The 18,608-nt window shown below is 37.9% G+C and overlaps 1 protein-coding gene across 1 annotated transcript in view; it reads right to left on the bottom strand.

Annotated features, from left to right (window-relative positions):
• The window catches only part of COL5A2 (collagen type V alpha 2 chain), a 102,226-nt gene that overhangs the window by 20,253 nt on the left and 63,365 nt on the right, over positions 1 to 18,608 (bottom strand). The window contains exons 11-31 of the mRNA XM_027666187.1: positions 18,132 to 18,185; positions 16,047 to 16,100; positions 15,219 to 15,272; positions 14,427 to 14,480; positions 13,186 to 13,230; positions 11,929 to 11,982; positions 11,016 to 11,060; positions 8,251 to 8,304; positions 6,389 to 6,487; positions 5,869 to 5,913; positions 5,664 to 5,762; positions 5,251 to 5,304; positions 4,254 to 4,361; positions 3,736 to 3,789; positions 2,892 to 2,990; positions 2,145 to 2,198; positions 1,529 to 1,627; positions 1,377 to 1,430; positions 1,225 to 1,278; positions 682 to 735; positions 88 to 141 (exon numbers count right to left, since the gene is read on the bottom strand). Coding sequence (XP_027521988.1) covers positions 88 to 141; positions 682 to 735; positions 1,225 to 1,278; positions 1,377 to 1,430; positions 1,529 to 1,627; positions 2,145 to 2,198; positions 2,892 to 2,990; positions 3,736 to 3,789; positions 4,254 to 4,361; positions 5,251 to 5,304; positions 5,664 to 5,762; positions 5,869 to 5,913; positions 6,389 to 6,487; positions 8,251 to 8,304; positions 11,016 to 11,060; positions 11,929 to 11,982; positions 13,186 to 13,230; positions 14,427 to 14,480; positions 15,219 to 15,272; positions 16,047 to 16,100; positions 18,132 to 18,185 — 1,341 coding nt within the window. The remainder of the gene's footprint in view (positions 1 to 87; positions 142 to 681; positions 736 to 1,224; positions 1,279 to 1,376; positions 1,431 to 1,528; positions 1,628 to 2,144; positions 2,199 to 2,891; positions 2,991 to 3,735; positions 3,790 to 4,253; positions 4,362 to 5,250; positions 5,305 to 5,663; positions 5,763 to 5,868; positions 5,914 to 6,388; positions 6,488 to 8,250; positions 8,305 to 11,015; positions 11,061 to 11,928; positions 11,983 to 13,185; positions 13,231 to 14,426; positions 14,481 to 15,218; positions 15,273 to 16,046; positions 16,101 to 18,131; positions 18,186 to 18,608) is intronic.

Genomic DNA, 18,608 nt, shown 5'->3' on the forward strand with positions numbered 1-18,608 from the left:
AGGGGGAAATTACATTACAAAGAGAAGAAAATGTAAAATTACTTTATGAAGTGAATTCATTTTAATTATATGTTACACATAAATTACCTGATCACCTGGCTTTCCTCCCTCACCTGGAGGACCTGGTGGCCCAGGTAAGCCCTGTGAAAAAAGTAAATAAAATGCTCATAAACATGATAGAAATTTATGTAAAACACCAAGACTATGAATGTACTAGCACACTCAGTACAAGAGACCCCCAAGGGAAACAGTTTTATGAATATTGCACCAAAGCATTCTCCCTCCCCTAAATGAGATTACAGCCCTTCTCTAAAACATTTGCAGGACATTTGCTTGTCAGCCCTAAAAATAAAGGTCTCTATAAACAAAGATTGACTTAATTAATACTTCATTATCAAGACAATCACTTTGCTCTGCATTTGGAACATCTTTGGAAAATCTCCAAATAAAAGCTGAATAACAGCAGCAGTTTTCTCAAGGGATACAGAGTTGGCATTTAAGCCTTTGCCAGTTCAGTTGAGTGAATATCACTAATTATTCTGAACATCGTTGCCTTAGTTCTGAAGTTGTGTCTTATCATATATCACTTGATTGAATTTCTTCAATATAAGTCGATAAAGACATGGCTGTTTATTTTTTTCTTAACGAAATACAAATAAAAGTAAAAATGAATGCACATACCTGAAATCCTGTAGGACCTGGAGGGCCTTGCTCTCCTCTTTCTCCTGCAAGGCCCTACACAAAAGAAAGTAATAAGTAAACAGCAGAGGAATATAGGCACGATCCACAATTTTTCTTCTCTCTGAATATGTATGTTTTCAACACTTTTACTTATCCCAGGCCAGGATATGCCCCATCTAAAAGATATTATTTCTTCTTAAGGTCCTTCCCCCCTCAAAAGTTCTGTGGTCACAGAAAAGAACTCAGTTCTGTTAAAACTAAGGAAGCTAGGAAAATGAACTATGAAAATTTTGCTCCATGCACTATTAGTTGTAATGGTTAGTAAAAGGAATTAGACTACTCATATATATACACACACATATATGTATACACACATATTTAATACAAAGCTTCCCATTTTTCTAGGACAATTTGTTCTTTAAATGTTCTTGGGATTTTTTTATCTGTAATCAACAACTGGCATGAAGATAGAAAAAAACAGAAGCCAAAAGGGTGAAGAATGGATGGAGTGATGGGCAGGCAGAGTGGTAAAAGCTGACTTACTGGAGGGCCAACAGGACCAGAAGGGCCAACTTCACCATCTTTACCAGGGGCTCCCTAAATTAAAATGACGTAGGAAGAAATCTTGTGTAATGAATTTATATAACAGAAAAGCATCCTTTTCTGTAGTCATTGCAAATAACAACCATACTCACTCTCTGTCCTGGGACACCTGCATTGCCTGCTTCTCCGGGTTTGCCAGGATCACCCTAAATTGCAGGAATAAAAATGACTATTTTTAGATACTTTTTTCATCCATTAAAATATATGCAGATGTTTCAAGTTGAACAGATTTTGCCATACTCACGCTACCACCCTTTGGCCCAGGAAGGCCCATGCTACCTGGCTGACCTCTGATTCCTATTGAACCTGCTGGACCTGGACGTCCATCTTCTCCAGGAGCACCCTGAAGAGATAAAGAATTTTTCACATTAAGTTGTAAATAAATAAAATTTATTTACAAATACATTATAAATATACTTATTCATAGGCATTTATTAACCTCAGAAAATGTTTGCATGTAGAAAGAAAATAATGCTAACCTGCTTTGGTGCTCCACTTATCAGCTAAAATGTCTTTAGAGCAGACATAGCTTTAGCCATAGTGCTGGATTTAATCAAATACTATGCAATTATTATAAATGAGTCATTATGTACCAAATACTTTATTGTGTCCCTAAAGAGACAGCTAGAAAAATATTTTAGCAATAAATGGCTTAAAAATGTTGCAGCAGCTGCTGAACAACAGACACTGCTATACAGACAAAACTAATTTTGAAGTCAGGAATCTAAAGCAAACAATTAAAAGAGAAGATGAGCCTTAAGAAATCAAGAAAACTCATGTTAATAGAAGTAAATTCAATGATGTGGGACCTCTGAATTACTGTAGCATTAACTGAAAGAACTAATTTCTGTAACACTTACCAAGGGGCCAAGTTTTCCTTCAGGGCCTTGAACACCTGGATTTCCTGTCAAACCCTAAAATCGGGAATACTATTGGTGTTAGGGTTAGGCATGTAACTCCAGAACATTAAATAAATGTAAATAAATCCAAAAGACATGCACAGTTAATACCACAGCACAAAATTCCCTGTGTTAAAGGTCTTCCATCCTTATCTTCACTTTACAGCTTCATCCCTTGCTGTCTCTTCTCTTCCCTTTTCCTATTCCCCCTTTTCTTGCTGTTACACCTCTTGAGCTTCTCACAGGCTCATTTTTATTTCTGCCAACATAACCCAGTGATCTATATCACATCTTACCTTTTATCTCTTTTTTTATCCCTTTATGTCGTTTTCTGGTATTCCAAATTGTTCTCTTATAATTTTCCTGTAAACAAATCCCTAGATGACATGCATCACCCAACTGTGTAAGTTATCAACCACCAATTTAATGAAGGTTGACCTTCAATTCGTGTTCTCTGTGGCAATTATGTGCTTTACAAGCACACTTCCTTCTGTTTAGCTGTTCTCTATCAGGGCTATTTCCCCTTTCTCAAAGACAAAAGCTGTGCTTCCCAAAATCAGTAGGGAAAAAAGACAGGTATTTTGGCCTTTAGCCTCACAGAAATGAGTCTGCCCTTGTATGACAGCTTCTTAATTCCATAACATTCATTGTTGCCTTTAGAAAATGCAGAGTGCCATGGTTTATAGCATGCTGCTGTTAGTCCCTCACCCTTGCACCAGGAAGGCCTGGTTCACCAGGACGTCCAGGATCTCCCTGACCTCCTTTAGGACCAGAAGATCCTGCTGGACCACGCTCTCCTTGGGCTCCCTAGAAAGATACAAATGGGCTACTTGTTAACAGCCTGAGCAGCAACAGTAAGAGAAGGTTAAGTAAAAACAGTGTCTTCCATGAAGGACCTATTTTTGCAAACAGAGTTCCCAATTATCAAGACCATTATTATTATTATTATTATTATTATTATTACTACTTTTTTCCCAATTTTTTACTTAAAAGTTGTCTCTCACCCTTGAATCAAATTTATACAAGAATTTTAGAATTCCTTTATTTTTACCAAGAAGTTGGGAATTTACGGAAGCACCAGACAAATACCCACGTGAATCCCTTCCCTAGAAGTGTTAGAGTGGTTAGGAAAACCAAAGACAGATAAGCCCATTTGTGTGAGGAAAATTACACCATCCACAAAGAAAAGGCAATTTTTCAAATAGCTACTTCCTACAGAGCAATACATTAAGAAATATAGTAGTAGAACAGGTCAAAGTCTCTTATCTATGCACACTTCAGTACAAGGGAGCCTTAAGTCAGGGACAAGCAAGCAAAGCTGAACATCACAAGGAACCAAAAGTGACTTTTCCCAAAAAATTTTATTCTCAAAACACTCAGATCCCTTTTGGCATTTCTGAGGCCTTTTTGATTGTTTTTCCAGTGATGTTGAGGATCAGCCTATTTGCCCAGAAGCAGACATTTTTAATGGAAGAGTTTCTTTTTATGTATCTGCATGTATGAAAATTTAACAAATGACCCAATAAAAGATGAACACTTTAATTTCATTTACCTTCGGTCCAGGCAAGCCATCGGAACCTGGAAAACCACGGTTACCAGGAGCACCCTAGGAAAAGCAATAGATGTGAGGTGATTATCTTAACTTCTACGTAAGTTATTGCAAATAAAGGACCAGATTTATGGTTTGGGGGTTCCTTACAATTTTCTAACTTCGGTACTTAGTCTTGGGGTTTTTTTACCACTTGGAGTGGTAAAAATATCAATGTCTCATTCATGCATATTGAACAGCTCCCTGGAAGCAAGATGACCACTTACACAGGGTTAAGCAAAAGGTCTGCAGATTAGCTTGTCCTATCTCTATCATTTTCCCTACCATACCACCCTGTGCAGTGAATCCCCACATGAAAATATCCAGTGTAAAAAAAAAATAATGCACAGTATTAACTTCTGTTAGGAAAATAAATTTTGACTATACCCACAACAAAGCTGTAAGAACATCCATAGTTAGGTGAAGAGGTTTTTCAGCTTAGCAGTGCATCTCTCAAGCCATTATTCCTTTGGATTGCTTACCCTTTCTCCAACAGGGCCTGGTGGACCTACTGACCCTGGATCTCCTCGAGGACCTCTTTTCCCTTCTTCACCAATGGGGCCAATGGGACCTTGGGGACCTTGTGGGCCCTAGTGTAAGTAAAATGTTTTTTTTAAAAAAATCATTGTTAAGCTTACCACTTCTCAGGCATATTGAAACAGACTGTCTTCTAAACACCATAAACATTTTTCCAAATAAAGGAGAAAAAAAAGAGTTAGGTTTTGATTCAGTTAAAAAATGGAGCTTTTCAGCATCTGCTTTTCTCTTTCACAATGTTTATAAGCTAATAAATTGCAGTTGGGCTGTACAGTGCTTCTTACAGTCACCCATGATAATTGGTATTTGGAAAAGCTGCAAAGATTGTTTGACAAGTCAAATCAACTTAAACTCTGTAGAGTCAGTTTTGTCCCAAAAGTCACATGCTTGCAGCATGTAATTAGCCATGTTTTCAAGTAACTTTTCACAAATATTAACTGTGGGCTAAACAGCTATTCATACTGTGAACATGCAACTATTTATATTATTTTGTGTCTAAATAAACTATATCTAATATATGCAAAACTTCATAAGTATTAAATATAAGTTCAAAATAAAATGGACTTTATTATGATTAGCACACAGACCTGTGAGCTCTTAAATGTCCAGAATCATATGGATCCATTTCATATGAGATGGAGAAACTACCAGGCTCTCATTCTGCGTGCTACAGAAACCTCAATAGTTGCACTAAGTGGTTTTTCTGTCCCTGAGTCCTGTCAGGCCTATGTTGGGTGGGTGATTTATAACATCCAAGAACCCACTTCACCATTCAGTGTTAGCACACTCTACACCAAGGGTCACTGTGCTTTGTCTTCCATAATGGTTACTCTCATGATTATGAGCAGTTAGAAATGTCTTTAAAAATTTAAAGATCTACTTGAAATATTCATACAAGCCTTTGTGATTCCTTTTCATCTTACGAAGCACATGGAGACTTACAGGTTCACCTTTGGGTCCTGCCTCTCCCTTGAAACCTGGGACACCGGGGTCTCCCTGAAAACAAACACATGAGTAGCACTGATAAGGTTTAAAGTCTGCATAAATCACCTGATCAGTTTGTATTATACTGTGAAACAGAGGAACCTTTCCTAGCTTAGTTACTAGTTGTAGGCAATATAATAGGATGCTTATAATGATTTGTCTTTCCCCTTACCATGCTTGTTTATTGTGACGTTATAAAGACAAAAATTAAATAAATCTCTTTGTCTGAGTTTATATAGACACACTTCTTTCTCAGACTTTTAAGAAGACAACAACAGTATTTTGGACACACAGAAGATCCACAAAATCCGAGTCTCAGCACACTCATTATTAATTTATTTAAAGGAAGCCCTGCTGATCCCTATCCTTACCGGCTGGCCTCGGATACCAGGGGGGCCAGTGCTGCCCTGTGGTCCGGGGGAACCGGGTGGGCCTGATAAACCAGGGGGTCCTCCAGTGCCTGGAGATCCCTGCAAACAGAAACAACAGCAAGCACCGTAAGGAAACATAATAAAAATAAGGAAATAAAATAAATTAACTTACACAATTTCTTCAGCAGGAAACATGATTACTTACAGTAGGGCCCTTCGCACCTGGGGAGCCATCTGTGCCTTCAGTACCCTAAAGATAATGTACCAATCATTAAGAATCATTTTAATGAGGAGGGCATCAATAGCAAATGCAGAAGGTTATTTTATCCACTTTAGAAGACCAGACAAGAAAGACTATTAAATAAATACAGCAACATATGATCTACTTACGCTAAAATGGGTAATAAAGTATGCAAGTAAATATGATTTTTAATGTTGAAGGTCTTATGTTTAAACTTAAGTTTAAAGTACTTCTAGGACTGATACTGAATCAAGCTGCATAACTTTCAGTTTTCCTTCTTGTTGTAATTAAATAATAAAAAGTTATTATCAGTAAAGTAAGCACAAAACAAATGAATGAGACCTTTTTTTTCCCCTGGTAAAAAAAAAAAAAAAAAAAGTAATTTGAGCAAAACTCGGTGGTGCTCAAATGGGGTACTAAAAACCCCTATAAACAGATAACGTGCACAAGCTGAGCACTGAGGAACTCAATTTAATGTACTTACAGGAAGACCTTGTGATCCAGCTGGGCCCTGTGGACCTGTTTCACCTCTTTGTCCTTGAGGACCTTCAGGACCACGAGGACCTGTTGGACCTGCTTCACCCTAAGATTGCACACGACAAAATAACAACATTATTTTGCCCTAAAAAGCAGCACTATAAAGTAATTAAGGAGGCATACTGAGTTTATAACAGAAAAATAATTTGGTTTGAATTAGTTTATTACTCTTAAATTTTGCTTACCTAATTTTGCTTCTATTACTTCTATGTGAATGTAAACTTTAAAAGCATAAACAGGATTTTTTTTCCTCAATGTTTACAAGACAAGGAAGCTTTCTATATGCAAGTAGCACTATCCAGGAGCCCAAATCAGATCACAGGACAGACACGTCTCTCTAAAATCCCAGTATGTGTCTGTAATTTTACAAGGGCTTTTTTTTTTGCCTTCATTAGCAGCAAGACTTAAGATTTAGACATAATAACACATCTGGGGTTGGTTGGGTGATTTTTTTTTGCACAGTGCAGATGAACTCACTGTTTCAGTACTATATTAAGCATAAAATCCCTATAAGATTAGACTGGATGCTCAAACAAAAAAAAAAAAAAAAAAAAAGAAATTCTTCCTAGCATCTTCTTTGAATTTTATCTTTATATAGGAAATTAGCTTTTTGGAACTGATGGCTGTTAATATCACGTCTTCAGAACTAAAGTCCACCTCTTCGTTTTATATTCTGCTTCGTTTTTAGGAGTTCAAAGCAGCTACTCCAATTTGACATCATCTGATGATCAAACTTGAAGCCAAGCTTCTCCTTTTCAAAAACTGTAATCGATTCATCATGTGACAGCTTCTTCAAACATTTACTTGTGTAAGATAGTGCTTACCATATCAAAACCATTTATGACATGCACTAAAAGGTCTATCATTTAACTGTACACCCATCTTTTGTCTAGACTGTGCTTTTGCAAAGCAAGCTTGGACCAGATGATCCTTGAGCTCCCCTTCCAACCTGCTGTTCTTTGACTCTACAATTATGTTAACACTCTTCTTAAGATTTGTTTCCAAAACACAGTTTCATGAGCACTGCCAGCTTCAAAACAACACAAAACATCTGCTGATCTTGGCTATCTAACTGAGAGTTTCTTCTTGTATAACATTTTCCTATTGAGTTTTAGGAGCGTAAAGGAAAAAAAAAGGAGCAACTGGATGGAGAGCAAGTATAAGAAGAATAAGGAAGCCGTATGAGTTGTCTTTTCTCTCTTTGAAGACACTGTCTCAATGCTAAGAGAAAAAAATTGTGCGCTTTCTTGAAAAGCAAGTGAGGGAAGTGCCACAAAGGCAGTGCTGCAGCCAGTGCAAGTTTTCCATTTCTGCCCAATCACACTGAGCCACGAAAGGCAGCAAACATTATTTGCTCTATTGTGATGAACTGCAGCACATCTCTCTTGGGGTTTAGGCATTTGAGGTCATCTCAAAAAGTGTTCTTGGCCAAAACTAGAGGTTTCAGCACTAGAAGGTACTGCTTCCATACTGACTGAGACCAGTCCTTGCAACCTCACTTATAACACATCTTGTTATGCTTTGAATGAACGGGACAGGATTCCTGAGGAACAGCATGACATTGATCTTATAATCACCCCTTAACACAAGCAAAAGTGAAAGCAAAGTATCCTAAGGGTGGTGAATTGCAATTGCTTCATTTGGCTTTGGATTTTCATCTTCTCTCTGAAGGTCTTGACTAACATTGGTTTCGCAGTGACTCCTGGGGACTTGTACACATGTCAATCTGAACTCTGTGCAGTCTAGTATACATTTTTAATTATGTGTTATTAGACATTTTAAAAAGATACTTTCAATTTATTTTTTTACCTTCAGACCAGGAATACCGGGAAAACCTGGAGAACCAGTTATGCCAAGTGGGCCCTATAAAAGACAGACACAGAAAGCTGTAATTTGGCAGTTTATAGATTAGTTCCTAAATCACTGGGTAAATATGGTTCTAGGATTACACGTGGGTTTTAGTCATAAAACTTTTATAAAAATAACTATAAATATCTTTTTTTAAGTGATACACACGGATTTTATGGAACTGTGGTGCAGTATTTTAATAATATATTTACTGACTTCAGCAAAGTTCTTGATTCAGCTATTAAAGTCCAAATTGCAACACACACAGTTAGCAATTATGAGAATTAAGATTCCCAGATTCACAGACAAGTTCATTTGCAAGCTGTAAAACACAGATTTTTTACTAAATTCTCAAGAGAGACAAAGATGTAGAGCAGAGACAATTTACTGCTTGAATCTTTGTTCAAAGATAGGCAGGTGTTTCTGGAAAAGGAAGTGGAGAAAAGGCTGAGTTCTGCCACACCATGAAGCACACGTGTTTGCAGAGGTACACCTTCAGCTCCCCAAACCAGTATAGCTCTCCCCAAATAACAGAATATCTTGAGATAGTCAATGCTCTCAGAAGGTCTGACAGCTCCAGCCACAGTACTGATGTTGCTACACTATTTCTGGCTATAGAGGCAAATTCTTGGTTTGTTGCATTGCAGAGTAACAGAGTCACACCTCCTGTGACTGTGAGGACATGAAGTTTGGGCAGGCATTACATGGTAGACTGTCTAAACTCACTAGAAAACAAACTGCAAGTATACACTTGAAAATACCTGCATGGTATGACGCAAACCTCGTTCTGCTATACAGGAAGACTGCCAATTAAGGGCCTTAAATTTGTGGATTGGTTCCATATGGTTCCATAATGCCTCCTGTGCTGAACAGGACTTTCAACAGATGAACTTTCTACTGTACTATAAAGTCTCAGAGTGGCAGCACACGGTGGTTATAAACACTCACTACAACACTCTTCCCACATGATTCCTCTATCCTTTCCTGACTTTATGCCTTTTTGTAAAATATGATTCATACTGTAATAAAGCTCTCCTGACAAACTTAATCAGAACAGTCTGTCCCACTTAGCATTATTACAAGCATTTCTGCCGTGACCTTGCACTGGATTTCTACAGAACTGATATAACAACTCACTAAGTAGATTTTTGTAAACCTATGTCCCAGCTTATTGGATCACAAATAAATATCTGCCAAATCTCTCTCCTGTTGCAGCAAGAATTCCAGAATTACAGTGTACCACTGCACTGACCCAAATAACAACACATTTCATTAACGCTTCCTCCAATGAGAAACACATGCATCAAGGACCAGTATCTCCCTTGTGACACTTCATGGGATTTTCCAAAAATATTAGCCAACCAGTTATCACGTCCAGTGGAGCTGAGCTCATATTTTATGCCAAAGAAAAATTTCAAGCTTCATGTAGAATTCCCTAGCCTGGGACCCAGCTTTTTTAAACTTTGTCATTTGTTTTAGATACTCCAAAAATCTTTTCATTGTTTGAAAGTTTCTTCTAACAACTTTAACATCTTTCGTGATAAACTAAATAACTGAGTTTTGCAGCTTTTAGGAACTTAACGCTCATTTTTTGAGCTTCTATTAAAGCTAATTATTTCTTAATTAAGCTTTTAATAAAATAGTCTGTTCATTCCAATGGCATAGGTAACTGAATTTTTCTCAGGTTTTAATCATTAGCAAATAAAGAATGAAATTTTTACTGTGGTCAGGTGCATTTTAGGGGTTTGGGGGGGTTTTTTTATGCAATGATTTTGGGGTGTCTGGTAGTTAGATATTGTGTTTGGTTTGTTGTTTTGTTTGCAAAATATCACAAAGAGCTAAAGGTTCAGGCTGACTCCATCAACAGGCAGAAACTGTCAACCACATCCTAAAAAAAAGTAAACATAAAGGTATACAATATTTTTTAAGTGGAAGCTGGCCTTGCACAAGCAGTACAAAATCATCACAAGCTCTCATGTGTAAAAGCAACAGAAAATTAATAATAAGTGTGTGAATAATCACTGATTTATGTGAATTTTTCTCATATGCATTTTCCAAATGCATTGTGAGACCGGATTGTAGGATTGAAACCAGCAACCTTTGATACAATGACTTCATAGTTCAAACAGCCACATCATCTGCAGACCTGCTGCCATCACGTGAGGACTTCAACAGCCACACAAACCAGGCTTGCTCATTTTGGCAGACGTTGAGGCTTCTGGTTCTTCAGTTCCATAAGTGACTGTCCCTAATTAAAAGGCTCTTACACAGCTTTGGTAAGAGATCAACTGCAGGGAGTAAGTTCTGCTTCAGTGAGTGGCATTTCCCCTTGCTGAGAATGGCTGCGCTCTCGTTTGAAAACTTTGTACTCGAAGGAAGATAATACGCAATTATAAACTGATTTACATCACAGTGCAGATGTTTAGGACAGTTTCCTCCCGACAGTATGGACTCCATAAGAGCAGCAAAGCATCACCTTTCCCACAGGATGTTGTAGTTTACTCCTCTGCAAATAAAAGCCTTTAGAGGAAGTAAACTAGGGAGTATAATTTCTCAGAAGACAGCACCAAAACAAAAATAAGTAGAATTAGGAATCACTCACAAGTAATTAATTCCAGGTGCACTTTACTGATACCAGCAACTCCCAACATGGTTTTTTATTTCGTAGTGTCAAAAGGCAAGTGGAAATAGAGAGAATAAACAGGTGATTGAGAAAAAAACCTTACCATTGGCCCTGGCTTCCCAGGCATACCATGCTGGCCACGCCCACCCTAGTTATGAAAATATAAAAGACAGAATATTTATAAGAACTCTACTTTTTAAAAAATTATTATTGTTGGCATTTGTGATAAAAGCCACACATAGTAAATTGATAAAAGAAGCGCTGGATTGCACATTCCTCCAAACACTGTCAAAAACCTCTGGAAGAAATTACGTTCCCCTTCTAATTAATGAATTTCTCTATTTTCAGAAAGGACAATATTTTGAGAATGTCATTGTATGGGGCATATAACATACATGGAACATATAAAAGTCATAGGGAGAAATGCCAGAAAAAGAAATACTTGACATTGGATGTAAAAGCAACAAGATGAAACTTCTACTCAAGTATGATCTCATGTCAAGGCTAATCCTTTTAGATGAAAATCAAAATATTTTTTAAGAAGACAGTTTTATTATCTGGAATTAAATTGTATGACTTCATCTAAATTTGAAATCCTAATTGAAAGACTGCATCTAAACTTTTGTTTTAAACTTTTATGCAGACAAAAATCAATACATATTATTTACAGTTCTGTAATTTTTGGTGAAAATAGCCTCTCATGAGAAATTCCACAGAAACAAATTTTTTTCTGTATCACAGAAAAAAGTATTGTGAAGGTACTTGGCCTCATGGGCAGCTCTGGTATGAGAAGTTACCGTACAGCTACCATTCTCCTTTTAAAAACTGTTTCTAACTTTTAAAATTTATGGTAAAGGTCTCACCCCACAAACCCACTCAGCCCTAACACTCTTAGGCTACAGCAGAACTCACCATACAAGTGACTGGCAAGTCACATGAATAAACACTTTCAGGGTCAGGGATTTAAGTAAAACAAGGGAAGAATTACTAGGATGGAGAAGGAAGATCCTACTTACAGGAGCACCCTGTGGTCCAATTCGACCTCTTTCCCCTGGCATTCCTCTAGGTCCCTTGAAGAGAGAACAAGAAGTGCATTATTTAGGAGGCCACCATGGCAGAATAATAAGAAGGGCAGAGCACAGTTCACTTCAGTTTCCCCCCCCATAATGGAGAGAACACTTGCCACCACCTCTTTTGGATTTTTTTTTCCTTTGTTTTTTGGGATTTTTCTAAACATACTTGACTTTTCCTTTGCACTGCATCACTCTCCAGTGGTTTTCTGCTCAATCTTCTTTATTTACTTTTAACATGAACGTGATTAGTTTCACTGAGACTACAAGAGTGATAAGGATGGATGATGGAAACAACAGTTAAAGAATCAAGTTATTCTTTTTTTTATCCCTGCAGGTATAGCTTGTCTTGTGCTATAGCAGGAAAGAAGTAGGATCTCACATTAGTCCTTACAGTCTCACAGACTTGACCAGTGGAAATTTAATAAACAGTAATTTTTCTTCTTCTGTTCCAACAGTATTTCCAGTTCTAAACACATTTGAATAAATTCTGTATATACTCACCAGTGACAATAAAGCAATATCTTTCACTACTTCTCATTCACAAATTGGATCCCACTTCAGGGATATTGCATCCTACATGATACAACATAGTGCTCCCAGAGAGATGCCATTATCTAATATCAGAAAGGTGCTGTACTTCCAGAAGAACTGCTGAGAGTCAATCTTTGGCATCTCACACCTATTCAGTTTTCTAAAACCGCATCTGAATGAAAACTACTCTGAGAAAAAGTTTCTCCATTTCACTTTCATGCCTTGTATGCTTATCCCTACTGTAATATCCAAAATCCTTCGTCCATGGTTTTCTTAGGTAGTTCATTTCTGACTAAATTACTCCACTTCTACCTCAGAGCAACCTAACCCAGTTTTTCTCATATTGAAATCACTCCATATGAAACATCAATATATAAAAATAAAAAAACTAGTCACCCTACACTTACATGAGTAGGTAAACAACCACCACACCTACATTCATGTTTCTGCTGAGCCTTCTGATTTATCATTATCACCCTACATCTTTGAACGGAGAAGAATAACAGCTTACAGTGGACCAAACTTACTGTGAGTGTAATAGAAAATGAAGCCTTAATTAAGAGAAAATTCAGCCCCATGACCTCAAATACAGATATCAAAACCTAGAAATTCCTACTGGCAACAGTATTTACAATCACTTCTGCAATACCCAGTGCACATGACACTCACCAGAGGACCCGTTGCTCCCATGGCACCAGTTGGTCCAGACTCTCCCTAGAAATGGAAATGAAATTATGCAATTAGAGAAATGGGTGAAAGCAAAGTGGAGTTACATCTCCTCCCTGTCCTGTGTCCTCCTATTGGAGCTCAGAGGCAGGTTTGCACAGTAGCCTATGTGCATCACACAGGGCAAGAGTATTGTTTCCCACGCTGATGGGAGGTGCCATGTTTACATGTTCTCAGTGAAATAATGAAGCAGATTTAACTCCTGTGTGTTCCAGCTACCTGCCCACACCACCTACCTGCTCCTTCCAAGTCTTCTGCTGTTGCTGCCTCCACCGAAAGTCAAAGTCAGGAAAGAAATTTTTTCTTACACAAACTCTCCTTAACTACTAATTACACATTTAAATTCAGATTTTGGAAGGTTCACTTCATTTACTATGTTTTTAATCTAAAGGAATAGTTCTGTCCCACATTCAATTATCACCTATGCCAGGCCAAAAAATGTTTCAGCATCAGCACTAATGAACGTGGAAAAGCCTGAAAAAAGTGTTCTATGTTCTTTTAATACAACTTTTAACCTATCTTGAAAGGACTGACTCCAGGTGGCTATCCTGTGTTACCACTGCTTTAAGCTGAAGTTGTAAGGGTGCTGCAGTGCCAGTGGGGGTCAAAAATTGTAATAGAATAAACTTGTTAGGTGAAAAATAGTCAGTTGGATAAAATATATCCTCTCTCTCCACTCCAATGCCTGTTTCATTTAAGTCAGTCTGTAGTACAGTAATTCAAAAGAGAAGAGTCAGGTTTTTATTATTGTGTTGCTCTATTTTATTGTATTAAAAAAGTGTTAGAAAACTGTGTTTTCCCTCTCAACTTGGTCACAAAGCCAACAAGAAACACGAACTGCCCAACTGGAAAGTTGCAAGATATGCATGGGCTCCTCATTAAGAGACTTTCTTGTGTTCGGTGTCACAGATACGTGTCACAGATGGACCGCAGTCAATTCACCCAGTGACACCTTACAGGCCTAAAACTGAGCCCCAGTTGAAACTGGGACTCTCAGGATAAAGCCCAGACATGTCATTGTATAGCAGTTTATATATATCAAACACACAGTAAATACGGACAACTCCACTCTGCATGAATAGCACTGACAGGAGCGTGCACAAAGCTGTGTTCAGAATATCTACCCTCTTTCATGCTCATATAAAACATGCTCAACCATTTAGTTTTTTGGGCCACAAAAATACCTTTGCTCCAGCTGCTCCAATTTCACCTTTTGGACCGTCAAGTCCTTTCAATCCCTGTAAATTATAAAAATATGGAGAAATTGCATTCATATATGTACATACAGAGAGCATTCCTACTGTTATTGTTAAAGTAACTTGATACTAAAGTGTTGAGAATGGATCTGAGGTGGTAAGAGTAAGAAAGGAAAAAATAAGGAAGAAAAAAAAACAGACGGAATAAAGTTTTTAAACATTTCCTAAATGGAAACCAGTTGTACAAGGTACATTTCCTTGGATTTGGTTTCCTTTTTAAAACAAGAACGGTTTTATAAAAAAAATCCTTAAACAACAAGGAGGAGGCTCTGAGCCACAGGAAACCTACTTATTCCTCCCCAAAGTAAAATTCTGGCCAGAAAACCTGGTAATTTGTAGTCGCTCCATTTTGCAAACATATCCACCTCTCAAGTTCCCCACCCTAACACAAGACTTGCCAACAAAGAGAGAGAACTGTCAGGTTTGCGCCTCCTGAAGCTTGGCAGGGCTCATGCAAGCTCCTTCCAGATTCCCAGAACATTTGAAAATAGAGTGAAGAAAGCACTAGAGAATGTAACACAGAGGTCAGTTTAAAGGGGAATAGTGTTGGTTTTCTGCAAGGCCCTCTTCCTCTCAAATGTCAGTAATTCTGCTACAGCTGGCTCGCCTGTAGTGTAGTCAAATTTCACATAAATACCAAAAAAAAAATAATCTTTAGTATCTTTATAGTAAAACTGCCTGAAATATCATCTATAACCAGTAGGAAAACCTGTCTCTTACCCGGTGACCCTTGAGACCTGGGAGACCAGGAGCACCAGGAAAGCCTCGAGGCCCCTAAGTAAGAAAAACAAACAAACAAACAAATAAAATCCTGATTTCTGCATATGAGCCCACCAATAATGGTGCTAACAGGGATGAGGGTGCAGGTAATATGAATACTGCTAACACCCCTTCACCTTGGTGACATAGCATAGTGAGGCAGGGAATTTGAGCAGGTCACACATGACACAGTCTTGAAGTTGGACTGTCTCACATTATGTACGTTTTTACTAATATTAAAAGATTTATCATTTATATTAGGGTGTGATCAAGCCTCAAATTTCAATGGAAGTAACGAAATAAAATGAGTGGCAAATGAACTTTTGAGTCTTAATATGGAGAAACATTAATTAAGCAGAGATCAAAACTCAGAGCTATTTAAAATAAATATAAACTCAGAGCTGCTCACTGCATATGTTCTTTTGGAAAAGTTCGGCATGATAAACAGCCATTACTAAAACACATTTAGCAATTAAACTGAAGTTATCTTGGACTTAGTTTCCTCTCCAGTTTCTCAGGGAAGACTCCTGGAGGGGAGTTAGGTGCTTGTGTTAGAATATTGGTCACAGGAGTTTATAACAGAAATTACATGAACACCTTCATACTCTCAGATAACAACAGCTCCACTGACTGGAGCCTAAGAGTGAGCTAACACAAGTATGAGTGGCAGAGCTTTGCACTGATGAATCATCAGTATGATGTGATAAGTGATCAATATCATATGATGACACATGATTATTTTTCTAAATATGATTGGTTTTTCTAAAGTGTAAATAATCATGCTCTTACTGGAGATCCTGGAAATCCAGGCTCACCAGCTTGTCCTGGTCTACCAGGTTCACCCTAAGGGAAAAAAAAAAAAACCACATTAAATTAGGAAAAAATGGGAAAATTAACTTCTCTTAACATTCTTCCATTCAAATAAATGAAGATATTCAATCATCTTCTTTTAAAATCAACCACACACATGTCCAGCAGTTGTGTATTAGACACATTAACTTAAGAAAGGTTTTTAACCAAGCATTGGGGGAACTGAAGACTGAGAATCCCACAATGCATCCCAGCATCACAAGATGGCGCTGCCACGTAATTTTCCTGGGAATTATGAGGCACTCTTCACCCAGCACCAGATTGCTTTATTTTCCCACTGGAACAGCAATCTAAAACTATCTGCATTGCAGCTTGTTACTTTCCTTCTGCTCAAATATTTTAAAATGTGTATAATTCCATTCTAGGATGGTGACTATTTTCTGTGTACTGCAATGGGAAAGAAAATATGGCAGAACCAAGCAAGCACGTTTTGAAGATTATTCAAAGTCCTCCAGTCACAACCAATCGTTCCTTTATATGCATCAATCAGTTCAAATACATCCAGGACACCAGCCTGCAGGAATATGAAAGGCTTCAGAAAAATATTTTCTGGACAGAGAGAAGGCAAAGTGCCTCACAAATGCAATTAAAGATGCCCAGACGTACTCTGGAAATGGAGGAAAGTCCTAGAGCAGCGTCAAGATTCGGTTTCCCCATGCTGAGAGTTAACTGTAAACTCCTTGTACAGTGTCAGAGACTGAAACAGTTAATGATTTAAGCATTCTAAGATCACCAAGGGACTTTTGTAGGCTGGGAAGTGGCTGGGGCTGTTGGTCCATCAAAGCCCCCTGCCAATCCTGAAAGGTGGGAAAAACCCTTTCCCGTGTCCCTCACAGGAACTCTTCGCAGGCTCAGGAGACCTTGGAGGCTCAAGGCATGGCCTGGGACAGCATCCATGGATATAATAACTCACAACTTCTTTGAGTTTGTGGGCTTCTCTCCCCTATCCCCAACAGATCAAGGCCACCACTTCAACTCACCGACTGCAACTACCAAGTGTCATCTCTGGACCCCGTGGGCGGTGATTATATACATCTTTCCACTCTCAGCTTTTCTTTCCCTCTCCCTTACCCTTATACTGTCTTTCCTTTCTCTCCTTTATGCATTTCCCCTAAAGGTTCTCTTTATGCCATATTGCTGTAGATGAGAGATATAGATGATAACACCCAAAATGGCAACATACCTGTTTACCTTTGAAACAAAATTGTTCTAAAATAAATCCTACATATATAAGTTTTCAAACACCAATTATTCAATGTCATTTTGCTCTAATCTACCCCAAGGGATTTATTAATAAGAACCTGGGTTACCCTCCCCTTTCTGGGGTGGGTTGTAACATACAGTTAAATGGGAAGGTAGCTGGTACACAAGCTATGGGAATTTTTATACTAAAATATCTAGCATCTGCAATTTTTAACGAATTTCCAAGCTATAAATTACAGTTTAGGCAGATTTAGTGTGCTTTGCAAACAAATAATACACACCTACTGGCAAGCTCTTAGGTTGCTGTTGTGCAGTACATATACGTTTATGTAACATGTATAAACCACCCATTTTACATATATGTGTACATACATGGATAAGAGTAATAAAATCTGTTACGAATATAACAAACTATCAAAAGTTTTAAGAAATTAAACGCTAAAATCTCGTTGTCCAGACACACGTACATGCTACCATCACAGTTCTTCTAACTCATCATGTGATACCAAAAGAGAAGAGAATTGCTCTCTCGTGATATATTATCACATTTGATTTCAGGAAAGACATCACAGTCAAGAACTGATTGAGGCAAGAAATAACAAAGAGCTGGTGCTTAGGCCTTAGGTACCATGGCCAAAATTCCCAGTTGTGACACTGCACTTAATGAGGAGTCTGATTACAAAGAAAAGCAAACAGATAACAGCAGTTACAACAGACACATATGCTGGTTAGTCACTGTCTCACAGATGCCAATGTTTGTTTTATTAAAAATTAAAAAGATACAAAGAGCAAAAAACTTACATCTTCACCAGGTTTGCCTGGAGGTCCCTCTGGTCCTCGAGAACCTACTGGTCCCTAAGACATAAATATATTTCTTGAGAAGTCAATTTAGCCATCACTAAAATACCTATTTGCTTCATTTCAAAGTCTGCTTTTATGAAAACATATGGACAAAGGACAAATTTTATGCCTAAGCACATTTGCTTAATTTTGTGGTGCTCTTTCTAACCATCCTGCCCTAAAAAACCTGCATTATATTATATGAAAATATAGGATAGACTCTTTAAGAGAAAAAAAATACTTTAAAAATCAGAGTTGCTGTTGCTGGAAATCTCTGGCTCTTGCCTTTTTGAATGATTTTGTTCCCTCAAAAAATAAACATTCTCATCACCCTTTGTGTAAGTTACACCACCAGGTATGGTTTTACCAGTGCTTAACCATCCTCAGGTCTCCGCTGGAAAAGTAAGAATGATCATTTATAATATCATTGGTCCTTGC

Source organism: Corapipo altera, unplaced genomic scaffold (assembly GCF_003945725.1).
Source record: "Corapipo altera isolate COAL_440 unplaced genomic scaffold, ASM394572v1 81, whole genome shotgun sequence".
NCBI lineage: Eukaryota > Metazoa > Chordata > Aves > Passeriformes > Pipridae > Corapipo > Corapipo altera.